This window comes from Seriola aureovittata, chromosome 2, assembly GCF_021018895.1.
Source record: "Seriola aureovittata isolate HTS-2021-v1 ecotype China chromosome 2, ASM2101889v1, whole genome shotgun sequence".
Classification (NCBI taxonomy): domain Eukaryota; kingdom Metazoa; phylum Chordata; class Actinopteri; order Carangiformes; family Carangidae; genus Seriola; species Seriola aureovittata.
Window position 1 is genome coordinate 19063748 of NC_079365.1, and position 23215 is coordinate 19086962.

Below are 23215 nucleotides of genomic sequence, written 5' to 3' on the forward strand. Positions count from 1 at the left end.
AAAAGTCCTGGTGGTTTAAACAGATAGACTTGAAGAAGAGTGGGCCAGTGTTCATGTGAGTTTGTAGGACTGAGCAATATGACCTCAAAATTAGAGTTACCTCGGTAACAGTAATAATTGTTTACACATTAGTGGACATATTTGCTTTCTCATGCTGTTTGTCCCGTTTAATTACAATGTGATGAGCGGTAGTTTGATGCAGCTCGTCTGTTGGCTGGCTATTTTCAGTTTGTAGAAATAAAAAAAACATAGTATAGTAAGGCATAAAAAGTCAAAAACGTCATAGTATAGAAAGGCATAAAAAGTCAAAAACGTCATAGTATAGAAAGGCATAAAAAGTCATAGTATAGTAAGGCATAAAATGTCATAGTATAATAAGGCATAAAAACAACATAGTATAGTAAGGCATAAAAAGTCATAGTATAGTAAGATATAAGGAACTAAAAGCTCATAGTATAGTAAGGCATAAAAAGACATACAATAGTAAGGTATAAAAATGTCATAGTATAGCAAGGCATAACAACGTCACGGTATAATATATATTATACATAGTATATTAAGGAATAAAAAGTCATAGTATAATAAGGCAGAAAAAGACATAGTATAGTAAGATATAAAAAACTAAAAGGTCATAGTATAGTAAGGCATAAAAACGTCATAGTATATTAAGGAATAAAAAGTCATAGTCTAATAAGTTATAAAAACGTCATGGTATAATAGGGCATAAAAAGTCATAATATAGCAAGGTAAAAAATGTCATAGTATAATAAGGCATAAAAACGTCATAGTATAGTAAGGCATAAAAAGTCATAGTATAGTAAGGCATAAAAACAACATAGTATATTAAGTAATAAAAAGTCATAGTATAATGAGGCATAAAAATTCCATAGTATAGTAAGGCATAAAAAGACATACAATAGTAAGGTATAAAAATGTCACGGTATAATAAAGGCATAAAAAGTCATAGTTTATAGTAAGGAATAAAAAGTCATAGTATAATAAGGCATTTAAACGTCATAGTATAGTAAGGCATAAAAACGTCACGGTATAATAAAGGCATAAAAAGTCATAGTTTATAGTAAGGAATAAAATGTCATGGTATAATAAGGCATAAAAAGTCATATTATAGTCAAGCATTAAAAGGTCATAGTATAGTAAGGCATAAAAACAACATAGTATAGTAAGGCATAAAAACGACATAGTATATTAAGGAATAAAGAGTCATAGTATAATTAGTCTTAAAAACTCATACAATAGTATGGTATAGAATGTCATAGTATAGTAAGGCATAAAAAGTCATAGTATTATAAGGTATAAAAAGTCATAGTATATTAAGGCATTAGAGACGGTTATTTATTTATATATATCTTGTGGGGCATTTCAAGCCCCCTGGTGGCCACGGGGGCCCTAAGCAGCTGCTTAGTTCGCTTATGCTTTGTGCCGGCCTTGGTTGTGAGACCTGACACTTGACAGAAATAACAGAAACATCATGATGTGAGAAAACACATGTGACAGGGAAACCTGCTCCGTCACATTTTTGCAAAGGACTGCAAAATGTTTTCTTTCTCCCAATAATTTATAGTTGGACTGCGTCACTTGTAGTCCAAGTATAAATAAGGAGTTGGCAATCAGAGGTAATAGAGAGGGTAAAGACATTCCAGCAACAGGATTAGAGGTTTCCTGAGCAGGAGGGAGGCTGGGCCTGGCATGGATCGACAGGGAAAGGTTGTAACAGCCTCAGAGGGAGGATAGTGTGTGATGTGGAGCTCAGAGGGAGAACGAGCTGGAATGTCATCGCCGGGTCGAAGGAGAGTTTTACAGAGCTGTGGTGCAGAAACAAAACTCTGCCAGCAAATAACCAGACTTCAGGCAAAAACAAATGAGCTAAGGCAGCACATTAAAGTCAGGCTGATGTATTTCCTGAGCACAGTAAAAACAACCACAAGGCCACTGTTTTAAATATTTACTTCAGGGTTCAGGTAATGTTATTCTTTTGCATTTCTGTCCAGACTAACCAACATTATAATGGGTTTTGCAATATCAAAAGTCCTGGTGGTTTAAACAGATAGACTTGAAGAAGAGTGGGCCAGTGTTCATGTGAGTTTGTAGGACTGAGCAATATGACCTCAAAATTAGAGTTACCTCGGTAACAGTAATAATTGTTTACACATTAGTGGACATATTTGCTTTCTCATGCTGTTTGTCCCGTTTAATTACAATGTGATGAGCGGTAGTTTGATGCAGCTCGTCTGTTGGCTGGCTATTTTCAGTTTGTAGAAATGTATTGAAAACTGCAATATGAGTAGATTTAGGTCAGTGAGAGATTCGTATCAGTAATTCAATACAAGCTATGAACTTGTCATTGTGAGATTTTAGAACGAAACATATCAATTTAAAGGCAGAAACGATGATTCATTCAGTGTTTTTCATCAATTATTTGAGAAGGCTTTACCATCTGTACAACATGACAACATCCTTGACTTGGATAATGAAATAAGGAAAAGGTTAAGAAAAAAAACTTTTCAGGACAAAACTGTGGGAAATTATCCCCAAGTTGCTGCATGTAGAGAGTAGACAGAAGCAGCAGTCCTTAAACGGAAATTCTGGTTTTGTACCAGATGGGTCTAATTTTTGCAGCTTTGTCCTTTGTTCACTTTGATAATAATAAATAACACTGCAATCACCAAGTGAACTGCTGAAATCTGGGAATATGGTGAAAATGGTAGAAACAAGTCCAACAAGAAACACCAGTAGTCAGACGATCATATGAGATGAACAGGTTAGCCAGACTTATTTGGAAGTTAAGGTGAGGGTTGTTAAGATCCATCATTTTACAGACTGACATCTTGGTTCAATTTTGACCTACAGTACTTGAGTTTAAGTTATTGACACCACTCTAAACCTCTTCCAAAACAGAACAACATATCAGAGTTTGTCATGAATACAGCAATAAAGTCCTGGACTTATTTCCATCATTGTCCCTGGTGTTTTTTAACAGTCCACCGACCTCATCAAGGAGGCAACAGACATTCAGTGTCCAACATTAATATATTAGAGAATAAGGCTAAAGAAAACTAAGTTATATAAACAAGTAATTAAACCTTTTCAAAAGTAAATTAAGTAAAAGTGGCAAAGACAAATGAAAGGGAATTAACATCATAAAAGTCATTGCTTGTTTGCAAGTCAAGATGGAATTATTATTGGATTAAAAGCTACTTTATAATACCATATTAATTGATTCAGTTGCACACAGTTTTTACATTTATATGTAACTGTAGACTGAAACTGTCTCGTGTTTCTTGCCCCATTGGCCTTTGCCATAGCGAGGTTGGTGTTCCCAGGTCTGAGTACAATGTTGTTATAAATGGCAGCCAAAAGTACAAAAATAGGACCCAAGTTGTAACAAATGAGAATTTTCCTTTCATCAATCCATCTGAAGGTGGTTTTGCGGTAACACATACAGAGACTCTTACTCACAGCATCTCTGAGTCTTACCCAGTTCACAGGCTGTACCCGTCCAGCCACTGGCACATGTACATTTTCCACTGGTCTTGTCACAGGTGGCTCCATTCTGACACAAGCAGCGCTGCCGACAGTCTGCTCCATAAAACCCTGCAGGGCATTCTAGGGGGGGGGGGGGGGGGGGGGGGGGGGGGGGGGGGGGGGGGGTGAACAGGTAAAACCATCTTGTGATCTCTTATTTACCTGTCATGTAGATGATCACTTTGCTCTGTTGTGTAAACTCACCTTCTGTGCAGTTGGGTCCGGTCCAGCCCGGTGTGCACACACACTGCCCACTGGCCGGGTGGCAGATGCCGTTGTTACGACAGCTACAGGTTTGGTTACATCCTTCCCCATAGAAACTGGTCGGGCAAGCTGCCAGCAGAGGGACAACAATATCATTACCTCTTCATGAACTCTGCTGATCAAAAGTGGAAATTCCAGGGTCTGGTAAGTGATACAGGCCATAGCATGGGGAACATGAAGTCCGTACTTTCTCATGTGAGGCTGGGCTGGGTTTTCCCAAATAACTCTGAAACCAAGCGTGTTCTTGTTCCAGTGTGAGTCAGCGTTAACAGACATTCTCGGTGCTTCGATGCTGCTCCAGAATTTTTTTTTTTCCATAACACTAGAGTGATGCCAACACCTGTCAACTTTCTGAAGACCCCACACTCACTCAGGTTGCAGAACGGACCGATCCAGCCGGCAGGACAGGAACAATCTCCACTGACATGGTCACAGCTCCCGCCGTTTAGACACAAACACTTCTCCTGGCAGTCAAGCCCATAGAAACCCTGAGGACATGCTGAGAGACACACACACACACACACACACACACACACACACACACACACACACACACACACACACACACACACACACACACACACACACACACACACACACACACACACACACACACACACACACACACAAAGACTACCTGTCAATAGCAGATATAGATATTCAGTAGGTGAATTTGTCTTCGTGATCAAGGAGCTTCTCTTACGCTTTTCGCAGAAGGTTCCTGTCCATCCCACCTGGCAGGTACAAGCTCCACTCACATGGTCGCACAATGCCTTGTTGTCACACTGACACCGATGGCGACAACCAAGACCAAACATACCTGTTGGGCACTCTGAGAAAATACCACACACACACCATTTAGACTGACAGACCAGTCATTTGTAGTTTCAAAACAGAGTGAACATGTCAGGTCAAGTTTGGTTATAAAGCGACACAAGAAAGATGTGGTTGGAAACACAAGTTGACAACTCAACCTCACCACATGGTTCACTCAGTAGATGTTCTGTTCTGAATTTGAGATTGGTTTATGAACTGTTGTTTCCAAGGTCAAGAATAAACTTTTAATCTCAACCTTTAAGCCAATGTGGACAAAGAGTCCTTCAAGTGTTCAAAAAAAAAAAAAAAAAAAACAGAAATTTGAATCAAAATTTCCATGACAAGAAAAGCATAAAAAAGTTCATGTGATACAATTGAGGAACTCAAGAACAACTACTGAGTGAACCATATGAGATCAACTGTAAAACAAAGGCATAGCTTTAAAACAATAAATATGAACTGAACGAAAATAAATAAATAAATAAACCTAACATGCAAGAAGAACCTGATGGTAATCAGAGACAAGACTGTATTATTTAGGAGAACATTAAAGCCACTATATGCAAGATTTGAAATCTTTACTTTGGCGCCACCTCGTGGTAGAATGAAGGTCATACAAACTCTTAATGAATGGATGGGAAAGCAGCAACTGCACCAATTTTCACCAGCATTTTTCATTTTTCTACAATCAGAATTAACTTCCCTAAAGTCCGTAACAAAAACACCAACATACTGTGATGGCAGTGTGTTCCAGTGTAACCAGCTTCACAGTTGCAAAGGCCCGTCACAGCATCACAGCTGCCGTCTCCGTTTCTACAGTCGCAGGTTCCTGCACAGTCAGCTCCCCAGTGTCCTGCATCACACGCTGCGACACAAACATCACGTCTGAGTGTCATACATATCCAATCTTTTCATTTGCAAATATACCAGTAATTCAGTTTTTGGTCTGCAGTAGTAACCGATCTTTTTCACTATTGTTACCTTTCCTGCAGTTGTGTCCAGTCCAGCCCGGAGCGCAGGTGCACCGCCCATTCACCGGGTCGCAGTGAGCATTGTTCTCACACACACACTTCATTTGGCATTCTTGACCGAATCGTCCACTCAGGCACGCTGCACAAGGAAAAAATTATTGAAAGCGTCACGACTAATCTACCGTAAGAAACTCCACCAGATCTCCCGAGAAGCACAGCAAGTTCCCATGACAGTTTATGTTCTGTGATTCAGCTGTCAAGAGAAGCTTCAAGAGCCAGCGGTTGGAATTATATTTGTTCTTCCCAGTGAAAATATGTCCGAGGTGGTTTACTGGCTGCTGGAGGGATTCGGGTGAAGATCACTGAGAAAAACTACTCCTCTGTCTTTTAGCATGTTGCTTCCATTTCTTGTCCAAACTGCACCACTGCACGATTTCAATATTCCACTGTGCTGTCATCCTCCTCAGCTGGTTGAGTGTTTAATGCTTGTTGCTATGGAAACTTATCCCAAAAAAAATGCACCCAGCAGATACTCACAGTTTTGGCAGAGTTTTCCCATGAATCCTGGAGGACAGATACACGATCCATTATGTTTATCGCACGAGCCGCCGTTCTCACAAGCCGGGCAGGTTTCTGTGCAGCCCGGACCCCAGGATCCCTCCACACACACTGTGAAAGAATAATATTTACTTTTTTTTATGTATAATGTGGGTGGTTATATTTATTGAGCTGTCAAAAATGTGTTGCCACTCACAGTTCTCACAGTGCTTTCCTGACGTTCCTGCTGGACAATTGCATTGTCCCGTCACTTTGTCACACGGGGCACTGGTGCAGTTGCAAGGATGAACGCAGCCTGTTCCAAACCGTCCCTCTGGACAGTCTAATGCAAGACACACAAGCAGGGGTTCGTCTTAAAACAAGGGGACAATAACGGGAGTAAAGCATGTCCTCTGTAGGACCGCCCTACCTTGGTCACAGTTCTCCCCATGACGACCAGGAGGACACTTTCGTAGGCATTTTCCAGTCACATGATCGCAGGACACCCCTGGTGGACAGGAGCACTGCTTCTCACAGCCGGCTCCATATGTACCTGGGTTGCATTCTAGAGACAGAGGAGAACAGAGCGAGCACTCACCAAGTTAAGACAACTCTAACACACACTGTAAGTGCACAGTAAAACACCTTTGAACCATCGACCATTAACTCCCAAACGAAACCAAAATATGGACGAATGTAATTGCGAGCATTCTATCGTTGTGCTCACCGTCCTTGCAGGTGTCGCCGTGGTAACCAGATTTACAGACACAGGTGCCATGGCGACGGTGACACTCCAGAGTGTTCTGCTGGACACACTGACACTCCTCAGAGCAGCCCGGTCCGAAGGTCCACTTTGGACAAGCTGGAGGAGAAAATGAAAAAAACAAGGACCTGAAAAGTGTGATTAAAATATTACATTACATTCACTCATTTGGCAGATGCTTTATTCCAAAGCGACTAGTAAGTGGTAGTTAGGCATGTTAGGGTGTTAGAGATGTTAGGAGAAGAGGTGCTCTCAGAAGATATGAGTCTTAACGAGATTCTTGAGGGTAGAGAGGGACACCCCTGCTCTGATAGCATTCGGTGAGCTTGTTCCACCGTTGGGGAACCACAGATGAGGATAGTGTAGACTGTGATTGCCTTGTGTGCAGCGATGGTAATGCCAGACGACACAGGAGCATAAGCCTGTATGATTGAGTAGATGGGTGCAGACCCAGAAGTCGCTCTGAAGGCAAGTATTTGTGACTTGAATTTGATTCGGGCGGCCATCGGTAGCCGGTGTAGGTTGATGAGTAGCGGAGTGACATGTGGTCTACTAGGCAGATTGAAGAGCAGACTGGCTGCCACATTCTGGACCATCTGTAATGGTTTGACTGTGCATGAAATCATATGTGGGTCCAAGGCTGAAAGTGCATTGGAAAACTGCAATGCTAATAAGATTCACAGTGACAGATCAGTACTTTTATAATCTTGGGTTCTGACCAAGTTCAAGGGTGAGAGTCTGGTGATAGACAGGTGATAAGTGACAGGACAGTGGGACTTACGGAGGTGGCAGAAGCGTCCGTACAGTCCAGGATCACACAGACAGGCTCCATAGGTTCGGTGGCAGCGCCCATTATTTGCACAGTTACACTTCTTGTTGCACTGTTTTCCATAGAAGCCCTTTGGACAGCCTGCACACAGGAAAAAAGCAAATCACAGTAGGCCTTACACTTCAGATGTTTTCACTAAAAAAAAAAAAAAAAGGAAAAAAAGAAAAGGGAAAAATTCTTTTTTGTCTCACTCACCATCCTGGCACAGGTCTCCACTGACTCCCGGCGGGCAGCGGCAGCTCCCAGTGACAGGATCACAGCTGGCGCCATTTTTACACTTACAGTGAAAGGAGCAGTTTTTACCAAAATAGCCCTCGGTGCAAGCTGTGAGATTGAGAAGTAAAAGTTTCTATCACTGCTAAACTCTCAGGACTGACTTTACAAACTGATACAGTAGTGACAGTGTACACTTGTGTGTCAGGAGTGTCGGTGTGTGTTGAGCAGGTCCTAACTCTGGTTGCAGACGATGCCGGTCCATCCATCGGGGCAATCGCAGCCATTCTTCCACGGATTACATTTTCCTCCATTAGAGCAGTCGTCACACGTCAAACTGCAGTCGTTCCCGAAAGTGTCATCCAAACACACTGCAAACAACAGAGACTTTTTAGGGCAGAACACTGACTGGATAATTATGATTGTGTCAATGTTGAGACAAACTACTGCAATTGTCAGTGAAGTTAGGATTGTAGTTATACACAGATTTAGAGCAATTACTCAATCAACAGAAAATTAGTCAGCAACTATTTTGATAATAAATTAACAGTTTTGGCAATAGTAAAAATGCCAAACTCCTTGTGGTTCCAGCTTCTCCATGTCAGGATTTTAAGCATTTCTTTGTCATATATAAAAAATGAATATATTTGGGTTTTGGCCTGTGAGTCAAAAACTGTGATTTTAAAGTTTTCACTATATTCTGACATTTTATAAACAAAATGATTAAATGACAAAATAAAATCAGCAGACCACATTGCCTCCTTGCACACCTGGACTTCACTTTTTTTGTGTTTTATTCTTTTGAACACTTTACAGGTGATTGCTTTTAGATTTACTGTTTATTCTCTTGTTTTATTTTTCACTGCCACTTTACATTTGTTTATTTTAATCGCATGGGCTCATGTGTACTGCTGACTGATAGAGAGAGCAACACTGCTTAAACTTGTTTCATCATATCTAGTTATCCAATTTAATTTATAGACTTTGCCTTTTTCACACATCTGGTTTTCATTTTTTAACAGTGTTAAACATAACCCATGTTATGTTCACATGGAAACCATATTTTTTACCTTTTATTTTCTATGTACATCGTACGAAGCTCTGTGCAGCACTTTTGCGAAATACAAATTTCCCCTCAAGGGACAATAAAGTTTATCTTCATCAAAATATTGTCCATTTAAAAATATTTGTGGTTTAGAGTCAGTGTTCAGGTGAGACTCCAACTTTCAGTGAAGTAACTTGAAATGTTCAACTGCTTCTGCTTTTCAAGAGTCCATCAAGTTTGGGCAACTCAACACTAAGCCTCTGACGTCCTGCCGCAGACCTCGACCAGCTGCCGGTACATGTAAACCTCAGCATTCCTGCCAGACAGGCTGTTGTGTTAAAATATGTACAAACAGTCTGGGAGCGTGAAGCGCAGCAATTACCCCCACTTTGTGCTCTGTTCCTGCCTGCACTAAATGAGTCTGTCAGACAGCTTCACCTCCCGGAGTCACACTCAGGTAATCAGATACAGGTTGAGGTTCCTGTTAATGATAATGGGTGGTTAATGGTTTGGGAAGAAACTCACCAAACTTCTCTGCCAGGTTACTCTCAGCCCTCAGCTCGCCCTCGTCGTCCTCATAGTCATCATAACGCTCCAGGGGTTGGCTGTAGTCCTGCAGCAAGGTGAGCTGGGGGCGAATGAGAGGCAGCTCAATGGCACCTCCGCTGGAGAGGGCCTCAATTGCATCTTCTAGCGCTATTGAGTAATAGGTGGGAAGAAATAAATTACACACAATACAACAAAATATACATTTAGTTTTTTGTCTCTTTCAAAATGTAGTTTTTCAAAACAAAAATACATCAATTGATTAAATAATTTGCTTTCATGCATATATATATATTCATATATGCACATAGTTTTGCAACAGGTAATGACAGCACATTAAAATGCATTAAATAAAAACGTTTTTTAAAAAAAAGGAGGAAATAACAAATTTTCTACAACATGTTATTTTAATTCAGAAAAATCTGGTTTTAAAGTGGACAAGTAAACAACTGAAACTATTGCACCCTGCTAAAGGCTTTTCTGTCAGATGTCGAGTAAGAAAAGATTTTAACTGGAGGGAGTGCATTTCCTTATCTATATGACAAGTTCTGTATGTCTTTGAAGCACATTTCCTCCATGTTTGTTCAACTTCACCAAAACTTTCCAGTGCTCCATCACCAGCTCTAATGGAACATGCTGTTAGTGGTATAGTCATTTTTCACTGAAAAAAAAACTAATAAAATGACTGATGGATAGATTCAGTTTCACTGTTTCAGTTTCAGGGTATTGTTCATATTGGCTCACTGTCACACTGTCATGTCTCACTGGGACACTTGAATAGAACAGAGCCATTGTTCATGTTATTAGTGCTTTCACAAGTCTAAACTTCTGCTATGAAAAATCCCTATTATTCAAAATGATTGGCTGCTAATATTATTATACCTGCGGCCTTATCTTACTTTTTCCAGTTGTGGCATCAAAATGTGAGGAACTTCAGAATAAAATGGTACAATTTCTGTTACATACAAATGAGTACAAGCCTCATGTTTTAACACTGTGAACATCTCAAAATGCAAAATCCACCCCAAGCCTAAACAATTCACCTCAACACTCACAAGTTAGACTGAATGACTTAGTACACATGATGTTTTTTGCCATCAGACAACCTTTCCAGGTTGTCTGATGGCATGTACCATTCCCACTCACCCCCCCCCCCCCCCCCCCCTCTCTCTCCCCTGATTGCAGATACTCACGGATGCAGGATTGCCGGTCCTCATCCAGACGGAAACCCCGGCGGCAGAAACACTGGAAGGAACCTGCGCTGTTCTGGCACGTGTGATCACAACCGCCATTAGTAGCCAGACACTCGTCTACATCTAAACAACACAGACACAGCACAGACTCAACTGCTTTTCCTTCATCAAAACGAATCACTCAGAAAAGTCAAAGTTATTTAGCTGAATGGAGCTCACTTTACACATGAAACCAAAACAAAGACAACATTGTGCATGTTAGTGTTGACGTCTTTTGAGTCAAACTGGAACTTGCTCCACTTCAACTGAAATAAAAATTCTCTCTCATAAAAGCATGAGTGCCATCCACTGTTGGACTGAGAGCTGAGCATACCATCACAGCTACATCCATCTGAGTTGAGCCTGTATCCTGCGGAGCAGTAGCATTCATAACCCCCGGGGTAGTTGGTGCAGTCCTGCTCGCAGCAGGAGCTCTGCTCTCCACACTCGTCGACATCTGCCAAACCCAACAAGCAGGAAGACAAAAATTATGATCCGGCTGTGGTGATACGCTCCCCTGCTCAATGAGAGCAACCTTTTATGAGATAATGTAAATTGCACAGGTTTAACAACCAGTAAAGGTCAAAGTTACAACTTCTTTCCTTTATAAACTCTGACTTCAGTTAATGTTCACCCCTCTGTTATAAAGCCAAAAACTAGAAAGTACATTATCCTCCACTTCCTGACCAAAAGAGCATTCTGGCATCGCAGAGTGGAGACCTACAAATTCACTGAAGTTTACTTCACTTGTACCCACAAGATTTCTTTTTAAATCCTCTTTTTTGGCACTTCAGAGACTCCATAGATGCCCGATTTCTCTTTAATTTTCTGGTTTATGCATAAATTGTATTGGATGATTATTTACACTGACTGAGCTGCCCTATAGTTATAGTGCATTGTAAAGAGGAGTCATAGAGTTAGACAGCACAACATTAGTCTCAATGTGACATCCTCTCATAGGCAGGATGAGGCTCAGAAAAATAATTTTAATCAAATATCAATCCAGCATCAACTCTTCTCATTGAATCAAAATCCAGAAAGAGGATAGCGACTGGACATGATGAAAAGATACAACATGGAAAGACACATTTTCTGAGAATTCAAAAGACTGAGTTCAATGAAAAGTGGACCGCTTATAAAACCACTCACAAAGACACTGCTGACACCTCTGCATAAAGGCCAATATGCTAAGTTGCATCAATATGTTGCAAAACTCACATAAAAAATAAAAAGCAATTAAATTGAAGTTAAAAAAAAGAACTAAGTGCAAAATGAAACCAGCTGTTTAACCAGTCATAAACACTAATACATAAAACAACAATTATTATATAATTCAATATGGTGCGTCTGTGGAGTTTCATGAGTGCTGAAGTATGCAAGTAAGAATGCATTTTATCTTGTTATAAGTCTGTTTATTAGTCCTTGTGACTGCATTGCAATTTCTTACCAACACAGGTTTTAAGGTCCTCATCTAGTCTGTAACCATGGTTACAGGAGCAGACAGGCCCACTGGTTGAATGCTGGCAGTGGTGCGAACAGCCACCATTGTTGTTCTCACAGCTGTTCACGATCTCCATCTCGATTCCTGTCGCAAGTTGACGGTGAGAAAAGCATGCGTGTCGATTAAAGGACTGAAACAGGAAGTACCCACTCAATATATGCATATGATAATACTGAGATAAGAGGTTTTTAACTGACTGTAACACTGTTTTCCATCAGATCCCAGCTCATAGGCAGTGTTACAAACACAGGCGTAGGAGCCAAGGGTGTTGTGGCAGCCATGAGCACAGTTGGCTTCTTCAGTCTCACACTCATCAATATCTGTGATGAAAGTGTTAAAAAAAAAACAAAAAAAAAACAAACTTGCATTAATAGGAGAAATGCATCTGGTCAGCACAATTCCATTTGCATTCGCCATCATGTGCCTCTCACAAATGAAAACCATCTTTCACACACTTCTAACTCAGTATTAATTGATACTGACAGTGGAAACATTGGCCTGCACATTCTGTGCCATCATGCTTCATACTATTTTTTTTTATTAAAAGCCATACTTGCTTTGATCATTTATTACATGTTTTTATGACCTGTTTTTTCATTTTTGGCCAAACTGTCTCTCAAATTCATTTTAATTTTTTAAGATTGAATTTGGAACCAGTAGTTGAAGGACCAATCTAAGCAGCAACTAAATGTGGTGCGATTGATTTTTTATATTTCCCCTATCTTTCTCCTTCATTAAAAAACATTATTAAATCATTGCTGCAGTTACTGGTGAAATTACCTTCACAGGTCTTCCCGTCTTCAGCCAGGATGTAACCAACTTTACAGTCACAGTGAGCCTTGCCACCGTCAGCTCGACACTCGTGCATGCAGCCTCCGTTCTGATCTGCGCAGGGGTTCTGCACTGTAACACGAAAAGCACACACTTAAACAGAAAATCCACATGGTGTCAGTCAAGCAGGGAATGCTTCTGGCACAGTGGTGGAGAAAACTGTAAAAGCTGACTCTCTACAGCTTAATGCAGAGCATGTGGAGAGTTTTAAATCCAACGCAGGCACCCTTCACCTGTGTGTGTGTGTGTGTGTGCGTGTGTGTGTGTGTGTGTGTGTGTGTGTGTGTGTGTGTGTGTGTGTGTGTGTGTGTGTGTGTGTGTGTGTGTGTGTGCGTGTGTGCGTGTGTGCGTGTGTGGGTGTGTGCGTGTGTGTGTTTTTGACTTGTGTAAGCCTGTCCAGCATCTGGGATGAGAACCCTGAGCTCTGCAGAAATTAGAGGAAGCTGTTCACAGCCAACAATTACAAAGTAAAAGTATCTAAAAGACAGTGATTCAAAATACATATATGTATAATTTCCCACCCCTTAGAGACGCATACTCATACACGGCCTCAGAGACTGGACAGAATAAAAGAAGAAAGAATGTCAAAATAATAATATGAGAAAAAAAACAATGAAGAGGAATGCTGTGATTCACTTTAATTTAATGTCTCATCCCCATGGGTGACAGTTAATCCTGCTCCAGCGCTGACATCCAGTCAGATAATTACAACTGGCAGTAGATGCCGGCTGTGTTTTTTTTTTAAATGTGATGATCAAATCTTCAGAAATCACACCTTTATAATCTTCCAAGGTAGTTTTATTGGCACTCTTTCCCTCAGTCACCCATCCATTTATCATTCCTCCTTTCTGTCTTGTGTTGATGTGCGTGTCTTCAGCACCAGAGTTTGGAAACAGGGACACTTACGTTTACAGTGCTTGCCATCCTCTGCCAGCACATAATTTGGCTTGCAGCGGCAACGGAAATGAGCGGCAGACTGCTGCACGCAGTAGTGTTCACATCCTCCGTTGCTGATGGCACACGAATGGACGGCTGAAAGGGCAACAAAAGGAAAAACTAAGGGACATTACAAAAAGCCAGCAACAATGAGATGTAGGGATATAAACAGAGGCAGTCACACAGAATGAGAAAATCAGGCATCTTGGCAGAAAAATATCTGTTTCCTAAAGTCTAAACTGCAGCTTCATATTAGTCTTTCTGAGTTTTGATTTGACTGCACTGTCACATCTGCAGGAATCTTTCTCAGAGAGGCCATGACCACTGTACTGACATTTCAACATGAGAGAACCTCTGAGAACTGCTCTGCTCTGAGCCATGAGCGCTCCATCATCACGAAAGGCCAACAATCACAGAGAGATTTGAATGGCAGGGCCTCTGAGGTGGACAACACTCGTCCACTGATGAGGTAGAGGGCAGAGCCAGCTCAATCATATTTCCCCATCTATGTTTCCCTCCCTCATAGCAACAGATGAAACCCCTTCCCCCATGGTAGATGGGCTGGACTCCATCTCTTGAGAGAAAAACAACAGGTAGAGGCTGAACAGCCCGGCGTTCTCAGAGATGCTGTTTTTCATACTTGAAGGCTGGAGTCAAGATCCATCAGCACAAGTACATGTCAAACCGCAGAGTGGTTTCCAGCTCAAATATTATGCAGCCACACGCTTAGTGTGTGGGATACATCTGACCTCTGCTGGCAGATCAAGAGCTGGATAAGACCAGGACATCTGCTCTTCTTCGTCTCCCCATGACTGTGTGCTGATTGGTATGCGCTGTCCTTTATCCAGCATGTATGGTCTCAGTCTATCTGGTGCATACTTGTTATAAGGAATGTCAGATTTCAGAGTTTAGTGTGGGATTCATCTGTGAACATGGACACATTTTGCAGCTCGCCTCTGCACAGTTTGAACATGACTGTCAGCAGACAGATATGCAGCCTCACAGATAAAGCTTCAGTCGGTCCCCACATGTGCACTGAGATTATTAGTGCAATCAGTCATTTTTTCATGCAACAGCTGTCACACAAGAGCCTCTCAGGGACAGTGTGGTCCCAGCTACAGTATCTGCTCTATAAGACAATGAAACTACTTTGCTTCATGAAGCCAAGAAATACACAATGTTTTCCACTCTGAATGTCAGACAGGACACTCTGTATACATTTCTGGCTGCAGACCCCAGTGCCAGGTTTATGCTCTTTCGGAAGACTCAAAGCCAAGGTATCTGGCGCAACAGAAACAATGTACAGGTGCTGAGTAAACAGTGCAGAGGTCAAGAGTGGTGGGATAACACACAGATTTTAAGAATGAAAGCTGACTTTAATAACATACAAGCAGAATTTACTGTAGGGAAAGGCTGGAGACCATGATTTTCTCTCATAATAATAGTGTCACTTTGTTTTATTGGAAATACTTACATAATTTAAAGATGGCAAATTTCAAATTATTTATTCTTTTTCTCGATTTTATCTGTCATAATTAAAACAATCTCATGAAATCTCAGAGCTAGCACCTTTCATCAGCTCATACAACTCAACCAAAATGTGTTTGTTGGATTGAGATTCCAAGTTAATTCTTTATCTTGGAAACAGTAGTTGATAGAATAGTCTCACCAAAAGGTCCAAATCTGAAATCCTCTGCACAGCAGGATCATGCAGTCAGGTGCTGTTCAAGCACAGGCAACAGCAAAGATTTAAACAGAAGAACAAAACAAAACAAAATAGTTTTGGATGAGTTTTTTGGACTAGCTTTTTCTGCAAATGAACAAACAATGTTCTGCACCTGCTTCATCAGACTCACTTGTTCTTCAGAAGAATGTCACAATACAGGAAGATCCAAATCATGTGATCTAAACCCTGCATGTACAGTATGACTGTGCAGAGAACCACAGTTGTATTTGTGAAATTACAAGTGTTAATTTCAATGGATTTTTTTTTTTTTTTTAGCACTTTAAGGAGTCCATCTCCATGTTGGCTTAAAAGCTGAGACTGAAAGTTCCCTCTTTTCCCCCTCTTTTGTCATGTCTTCCTTGGGTGTTATGTGTGGTTTTTTTTTTAGGAGCCCGTTGTTCTCATTTAAATTGTGAAATATTTTAATTTGTGTCTAGTACATTTACATATTTCAATGTAGAAGCGAAGTAGAGGTTTCTGGCACAATTGCACCTACTTCCAAGGTGCATGGAGAGGAAAAGGTCTAAGGAGATCAAAAACTCCAGCAACACTTGCAGTATACAGAATAACTTATTAAACTCAGGATGACCCTCATGAAGGCCACAAGTTGAAACCGTGTCAGTCTAATAGGAGTTTTGACCTCTTTACAATACAATACCTATTTATAGATTTATCTAGAGAGATTACGTAGAAGAGGGGATTGGTGGCTCTGCAGGACAAATTCCAAAAACTTAGCAAAGGGGAATGTCGGTCTGAACCCAGTGAACTTGTCCAAAGAAAAAAAAATGCTCCTCTTAAAAGTCTGAACAGTGAAGACTTAGAACTGTATTCTAGGTACAGATGCTGCCGAACTACAAAGTGTGAATGTCTAAACGAGAGCTGAAACGATGAGTCAGTTCATCGGTTAGCAGAGCCAATATTTTCCGGGGCATTTATTATATACATAAACTGAATGTCTTTAGATTTTGGACTTTTGGTCAAACAAAACAAGCTATTTAATGACAATAGTTCTCACAATTTCCTGACATTTTGATAATGAAAAGGAACGTTAGCTGCAGCCCAAGTACAAATGTCCTCCAGGAAAACAAGGAGCTGATTCACTCGCAGAAAAAAGGACTTCTACAGGATATACACTGACGGGAATTAAAAAGGCACAAACTGCAGTCAGTGCGGCTTTACCAGCAAATGTTATTTGAACCATCTCACAATGGGGCTTTTTCCCAGAATCAAAGGGGTCATTTACCGCAACATCATGCATGTGGTTTACATGATTAGGTGCCCATGTCAAAAAGCATATGTGGCTCAACTTCAATGAAATAATGACCAAAAAAATTATAGTTACAGTAAAACCTTCCAGCCTTTCCAAAACAGTGTTTGATTGTTTGTGTAAGTATTGAACAAATCAGACTCTGTTCCTTATTGGATTCAATGAAGGATGAGACCTCAAATTATCCCCATCAACATGTTGTAGTCGTTACATGATCTTATGCTTTTACTGCTCTTTAATACTTTTGTACTGCATATGTATTTGCAGCTTTTTCATATGGATACTGCCCACCTGACAAATATAGTGCTATAATTATACCTTTAGTCACCTCACCTTGACAAATGATGTCAAGATACTAGCTAGCAGAATTACTTCAGTGTGCATACAAAGCTGGAACATCACTCACCGAGGCAGGTGCGGCCGTCCACGTGCAGACGAGAGCCTGGGTGGCATTCACAGTAGTACGAGCCCCTGGTGTTAATACATCTGTGCTGGCAGCCTCCATTGTGGACCAGGCATTCATCAATATCTGTGGGGAAGGAGAGAGAGAGGAGAAAGATAGAAGCAGACAGAAGCAGAGAGACAGGAGAGAAATGAGAGTAATTTGCCTAAATCCTCTCATTATGAGAAAAAAATTGGTCACAAGAATAAAGCCCAGATTAGCTGCCAAGCTAAGAGAGGAATTTAATGCAGGCTTTAGGATAAAGATGTACTCCAAGAAGAAAGGAGATGATGGATGAGAAGGGAAAGTATTCTACAAGTGCATTGCAGCTCAAACAAACAAATCCCCCATGTGGTAACAACTACTGAACATTTAAAACCAAATTTAAATTCCTTTGCGCCCTGTCGAAGTCCCCTGGGTGCAGCAACATATGGAAACTCAAATGAGAGGATGCAAAACATACACATTCCTCTCAGCGGAGCGTTGAGATTATAAACAAATAAAAAGAAGGGGGTTCTTCATCTGAGAAAGTGGTGGTGAGCGAAACATGACCGCCTCGCTGTGTGACCAGCTTTCAAATGAAACAAGCCGTGTTCCTAAACATTTCTTATTTTAGGGGTCAGAGACTAATAAATTGTTTTCCGAGTTCCACAGCAGACCCCCTGTGAGCTCTGAGCTGATTGTTTGGTCTTCTGCTAACAGCCCGTCTGCCGCCATCATCATCAGCAGAACTAGGACACAAAGTCAAACCCAGCCTCCCCCTCCAAGCCAGTGGCAAGTCACCTGTTCCCCTCGACATGACTAAAATTATCTGGAGTAGTTTGTGGAAATGTTGTTGACTGAAACATGTGATGTGACGATGTGACACATTAAATAGGTGAGTGTGAATGGCCTTTTGGCTGCTGGTTGAGGTCTGTAAAAACAGCTAACACATCATAAAAGACTATTAGTCGGCGCCAAGTTAAATGTCTGGTTGAGAAATGTGTTGTTCAATATATTCTTGACTCTGGGCAGCTATTTTCAGCAACAACTATTTAAAGCATTCAGAGGAATTCCTGTGAAAAAGAGCTGGTTTTATGAGTAATATGGTGAATATTACTTTCATTTATTTGTCTTGATAGATTGACCGTCTCGCCACAGACCACACATTTTTTCTTTGGGCACTGTGTCGTAAAGGAGTCATTAAACAGCTCAGTATAAACAAACCCCATAAATAATTTCTAAACATTCATCACAGTGCAAATCCTCTCTCTCCAAAGAATAAATAGACAGTCTTGTAGCCTGCCCTTAGTGGGGGTGAATAATTTGAACATAAATACATACATACAGTTGCCTACATATCTTGCCCCACAGTGCAGTTTCCTCCCATACACCAAAATACACCATGTCAGGGGAAATTGGAAAGTATAGTTGCACTGTCATGATACTAATGTACATCTCCTTTGTAACCGCCAAACTGAAGAACAATAACTGTAACACTCCCTGTATACCTGCAAAATTATCAATGACTCTCACATAGATGTTACTTTTAGTTATTGCTGCTTTGGAATTCTTTGATTATTTTGGGGTTTTTTTTTTGTTAGTTTTTATTTTCGATGGTTGTGTTTGTTTTTATTCTAAGTTTCTATTGTTATTTCACTTATTTCCTGATTTTTATATTTGGCTTTTCCTTTTCTTGTTTTATTGATACCATTTCATTTCAAATTATTTATTTTCATTGCTGCTGTTGTTGTGTGAACCCTCGGGAAGACCAACAACCACATTGTGCAAACTACTGAAACTACTAAACACAGCACTGACACATCATTACTTTTCAAGATGACATTTTAGAGCTATTAGCAGTTATTGACAGATCCTTATTTTTCACCTGATGAATTAAATTTTAGCTCTGTTTTTGGTCTCCACCATCTCCTGAATGAAATATCAGGCTCTTTAGCTGCTATACGTTCCATTATGTTCACAAGCTAATCTCTAACTGTCTGTCTGTCTGCTGTTTGGTGCTGGCAGGCAGCATACAGTGCGTTTAACAGAGAGTTTGTTTTTTTACTAAAAAAGCAGCTGACTGCGATGCTGATGAGAGCGTTGAGAGTCAACAAAAACATCTCAAGTTGCGTTCTGAAAAACTAAAACAATGAGTTGAGAGACGCTAAAAAACTGTACAGTTGAAGGGAACTAGAGTTGGGTGAAATTATATGTGGGAATGCAACCCCATTCACATTACATGTAATAATTTGATTCATTGTTGATATAAAATTATTTATTATAGCAGCTTTAAACCTGATATTTTTCATGGCCAGAATCTGGTCTCCATATATCCACGCTCGCATGGGATGGAGGCAGCGTGGCAGTAGGACAACCTGCATCTGAGCCTCATCATGCACATTACACTCCACCACATCACTGTCTGCATGCTCCCACTGTGCACACAAGTACACACAAACAGTATGTGACCTGTGATTTACACATAATTTATAGCTTTACAAGGCCCAAAATCCCATAACCCTGATGTTATGATACATGATGGAGGAAAAGCAGTGTTGTAAATTATGAAATCTTAGTGGTTAATAAGATAAATGGAACATTGATTCTACTGTTCACAGTAAAAACAAGGACAGGATTAGGATGAGGACAAAAATGCAGTTTATGAGCATAAGGGGACCAAAATGTACTTGCTTAATGGATGCAGTGAAACCTGCCCAAGACAGCTGAATTACAGAAATATCCCTCGACTGATCCAGTATAGTGTTTGGGGCAGATATGAGCCTCTAAACTTTCCTCTTCTTTGTCTCTCTGCTGCCAAACTTCAGCCTCACTTCGTCCAGGAAAGCTGGCAAGAGCCCTTCTTTCATTTTTCCATACTTGCTGCTACGCCATCCTTTGGTTTGGTTTTTCATGAAACCTCTCCAGCGTTGCGGAGCCGCTGTTCTTCCGTCAAACTGCAGTGCACAGTCAGTGGTTTTCTACATCCAGAACATGATCCCTCTGGAGCTCAGAGCCAAAGCCTCAGCAGCCGTTGGCTTTAACAGAAGGTGCATTAATTCTCTGCCCGCAGCCACCTACAGCACAGTGTCATCTGCATGGAAAACTGTTTTGGTTGGTTTTCCGATAAGTGATTTTGTTTATTGTGAACAGAAAAGAAATTATTTCTGAACAGTCTTGATTCATCTCCAAGAACGACATCTAAGTAAAGCAGCAGAGGGATTATCAGCAATATGGCAGCAATACATGTAAAACATGTTTCATCATGTGCATTCATCCCCGAGTGCTGCAGCCATGCTGAACATGAAAAGAAATATTCAGTCATAATAATATTGACATAATCTGTCGAGAGTGTGTCTGGTATCGAGCCCTGTTTGTGTTAGCGTTACAAAGCATCTTTCATGATTCATAGTTAGTGTTTTCATGTGCTCTAATCTCTGTTGATAAAAGTGATCCTCCCCTGCTCTGATCAGAGACGGTGCCAGACAGCGTGTACAGGAGACTCATTATCAGTGGGACTGATTAACCAGTCTGTCGGAGCCATGACCCGGCACATACAAATACTGACTACTGTAAGTCCCGCTCTATATAAAAACAATTCATGTATGTGCACACAAAAATATATTTATAATCCTTGGTGAAATTAACTCATATTTTGAAAAGAAAAAAATATACAGTATATGGTAGGATTTTCTACTTATTTGAAAAAGTAAAATCAATTTGTTGTAAAAAATAAAATGACAGCGTCACTCTCCTCAATGTTTAACAGTTAAATCATTTTTACAAACTCACTCTTGTACCCACAGTGCAGCTGCATCTGCATTTTGGCTGTGAAATCATCGCTTACCTGCCGCCAGGTAGGCCTGGTTGTAGCCATGGTATCCATGGTGACAGTGTGGCCTATAGCAAATCCTTCTGTAGTAACTGTGTGGATAGTTTGCAGCAGATGTCAAACATGCCATCACTTCAACTGATACCAAGAGGAAAATCCACCATCCTGATGACAAAGCCATGGCTGGAGAATAAAAGTCTCACAAAATATTCAAAGCAAAAAAACTTTTGTTTTTTTAATTATTGCAAAAAAAAAAAAAAAAAAAAAAAAAAGTCTAAATATTTTTGTTAAAGATATTAACTATGAACTATTCAAAATTAATGACCAGTCCAGTAAAGACTCCTGCTCTGAAGTAACATGGTAACTAGGTCTTATTCACTCTGCCTCCTGATTTTTCTGTCTGTCTCCCTCCCTCCCTCCCTCCATCTCTCTCTCTGTTTCACCCTCCCATCTACCAAAGCTAAATGTCCATCACATTAAAGATCCTCCTCTCCCTCCTCTCTCTCTTTCCCCCTTGTCCCCACACTCTCCTCTCACCCTGAGCGCAAACTCTCTCTCACACTAAAGGTACATCTGCTTGAACTGCAAATACCCAATTCTGCATTTTACCAGCCAGCAGTGCTTTATCGCTTAACCTTAGTGATTCACCATATTGCTATTGTGCCACTGTTTTTTACTGCCTCTTCAAAGACTGTTATGAGATAAAAAGTGAGGATTTATGACTGCACATCATTCAGGTGTTGGAGAACAAAGAATGTGTACCAACTAAAGGATGTGCTGTCTATATTTTTCTTTTGATATTGACATGTATAAAAAAGAAAGAAAAAAAAACCTGCCACTAAAGGAACGCCAAATTTGATAAGTGCCAGAAGTCAAATTCAGTATTTTTAATCCAAACATCTGAGAAAGGAATGAGCCTTGCAGTGAAATGGTCTATTCAGGAGCTAAGCACTGTGCTCTTTCATCTGTTGCCAACACATACATCCAAACACAGCAACAGAACCACGACAGCTTCTAAAGCGCAAAGCATGTTCATAGTCATGATCACTTCCCTCATCTGAACAGAAACGGCCCATAGAGACTTCTGCAACAGGCAGCGACTACGAGCTGCACTTTTTATGACTTTGCCTCTTCATAACGCAACGACAGAGCTTCTATAACATACGCCTGCACTGTCATTACATCAGGCCGCAACCATCTGAGGTGTACTCAAGCTCAGCCAGACCAGCAGAAACTGATACGGATCCTTTTTGTGATGCCACATGCCAAGACATTCACAGCTCTGCACACATCGCACATAAAAATGCGCATTTGTGCAGACAGCAGAATTATGAGGACAATGATGCCAGCCAGGTGAGGAGAAACAGCAGCTCTCTAAAGCATGGAAAACAGACGATAGGCTCAGAGCCAGAACTGGAAAATAACTCACCAGAGGAAAAAAAAAAAAAAAATCAGCATAAAATACTAGAAAAATCCAGGAGAGAACTTCGCAACAGTAAAAAAAACTTTACAGTAACTGTCCTGCTCTCTGGGTTAACAAGAACATATAATACCTGCTGATTTTGGAAAAAGTGTCTCACCATTACGACAGGTGGCAAGAACAGGCAGACCATTACTGCCACCTTCACGGTCGTGTTGATCTGAGCTGTGAAGTTCATTTGGCGTGACAGCTGAAATGTTGTCACTGCTATCCTGCACCCAGCATGACAGCAGTTGATGTTGGCCTCCTCTACACTGATCAGTGCCATTTGTATCAATGCAGCTTATTCATACAGGAATATGAACGCACAAATAAAATGGAATTTGACCAGAAGCTTAAACGTAGGGAACTCACCACAAGGGATTAAATTGTAAATTTGTTTTTGTGTTTTTTTCTTTTTTCTTTTTTGTACTGAACAAAAGATGTATTTGTTCATTTCTTGTCGGTGCCAACAGTATCGGC

General features: G+C 40.6%; 1 protein-coding gene across 1 annotated transcript in view; it reads right to left on the reverse strand.

Moving 5' to 3' along the window:
- Nucleotides 1-23215, reverse strand: part of megf6b (multiple EGF-like-domains 6b) — an 81621-nt gene that overhangs the window by 25546 nt on the left and 32860 nt on the right. Inside the window, exons 6-26 of the mRNA XM_056363693.1 lie at nucleotides 17427-17549; nucleotides 13998-14123; nucleotides 13041-13163; nucleotides 12458-12580; nucleotides 12207-12344; nucleotides 11094-11216; nucleotides 10721-10843; nucleotides 9507-9677; nucleotides 8176-8307; nucleotides 7919-8047; nucleotides 7676-7804; nucleotides 6859-6993; nucleotides 6562-6696; nucleotides 6349-6474; nucleotides 6132-6263; nucleotides 5605-5733; nucleotides 5357-5488; nucleotides 4511-4639; nucleotides 4178-4306; nucleotides 3748-3876; nucleotides 3496-3624 (exon numbers count right to left, since the gene is read on the reverse strand). Coding sequence (XP_056219668.1) covers nucleotides 3496-3624; nucleotides 3748-3876; nucleotides 4178-4306; nucleotides 4511-4639; nucleotides 5357-5488; nucleotides 5605-5733; nucleotides 6132-6263; nucleotides 6349-6474; nucleotides 6562-6696; nucleotides 6859-6993; nucleotides 7676-7804; nucleotides 7919-8047; nucleotides 8176-8307; nucleotides 9507-9677; nucleotides 10721-10843; nucleotides 11094-11216; nucleotides 12207-12344; nucleotides 12458-12580; nucleotides 13041-13163; nucleotides 13998-14123; nucleotides 17427-17549 — 2745 coding nt within the window. The remainder of the gene's footprint in view (nucleotides 1-3495; nucleotides 3625-3747; nucleotides 3877-4177; nucleotides 4307-4510; nucleotides 4640-5356; nucleotides 5489-5604; nucleotides 5734-6131; nucleotides 6264-6348; nucleotides 6475-6561; nucleotides 6697-6858; nucleotides 6994-7675; nucleotides 7805-7918; nucleotides 8048-8175; nucleotides 8308-9506; nucleotides 9678-10720; nucleotides 10844-11093; nucleotides 11217-12206; nucleotides 12345-12457; nucleotides 12581-13040; nucleotides 13164-13997; nucleotides 14124-17426; nucleotides 17550-23215) is intronic.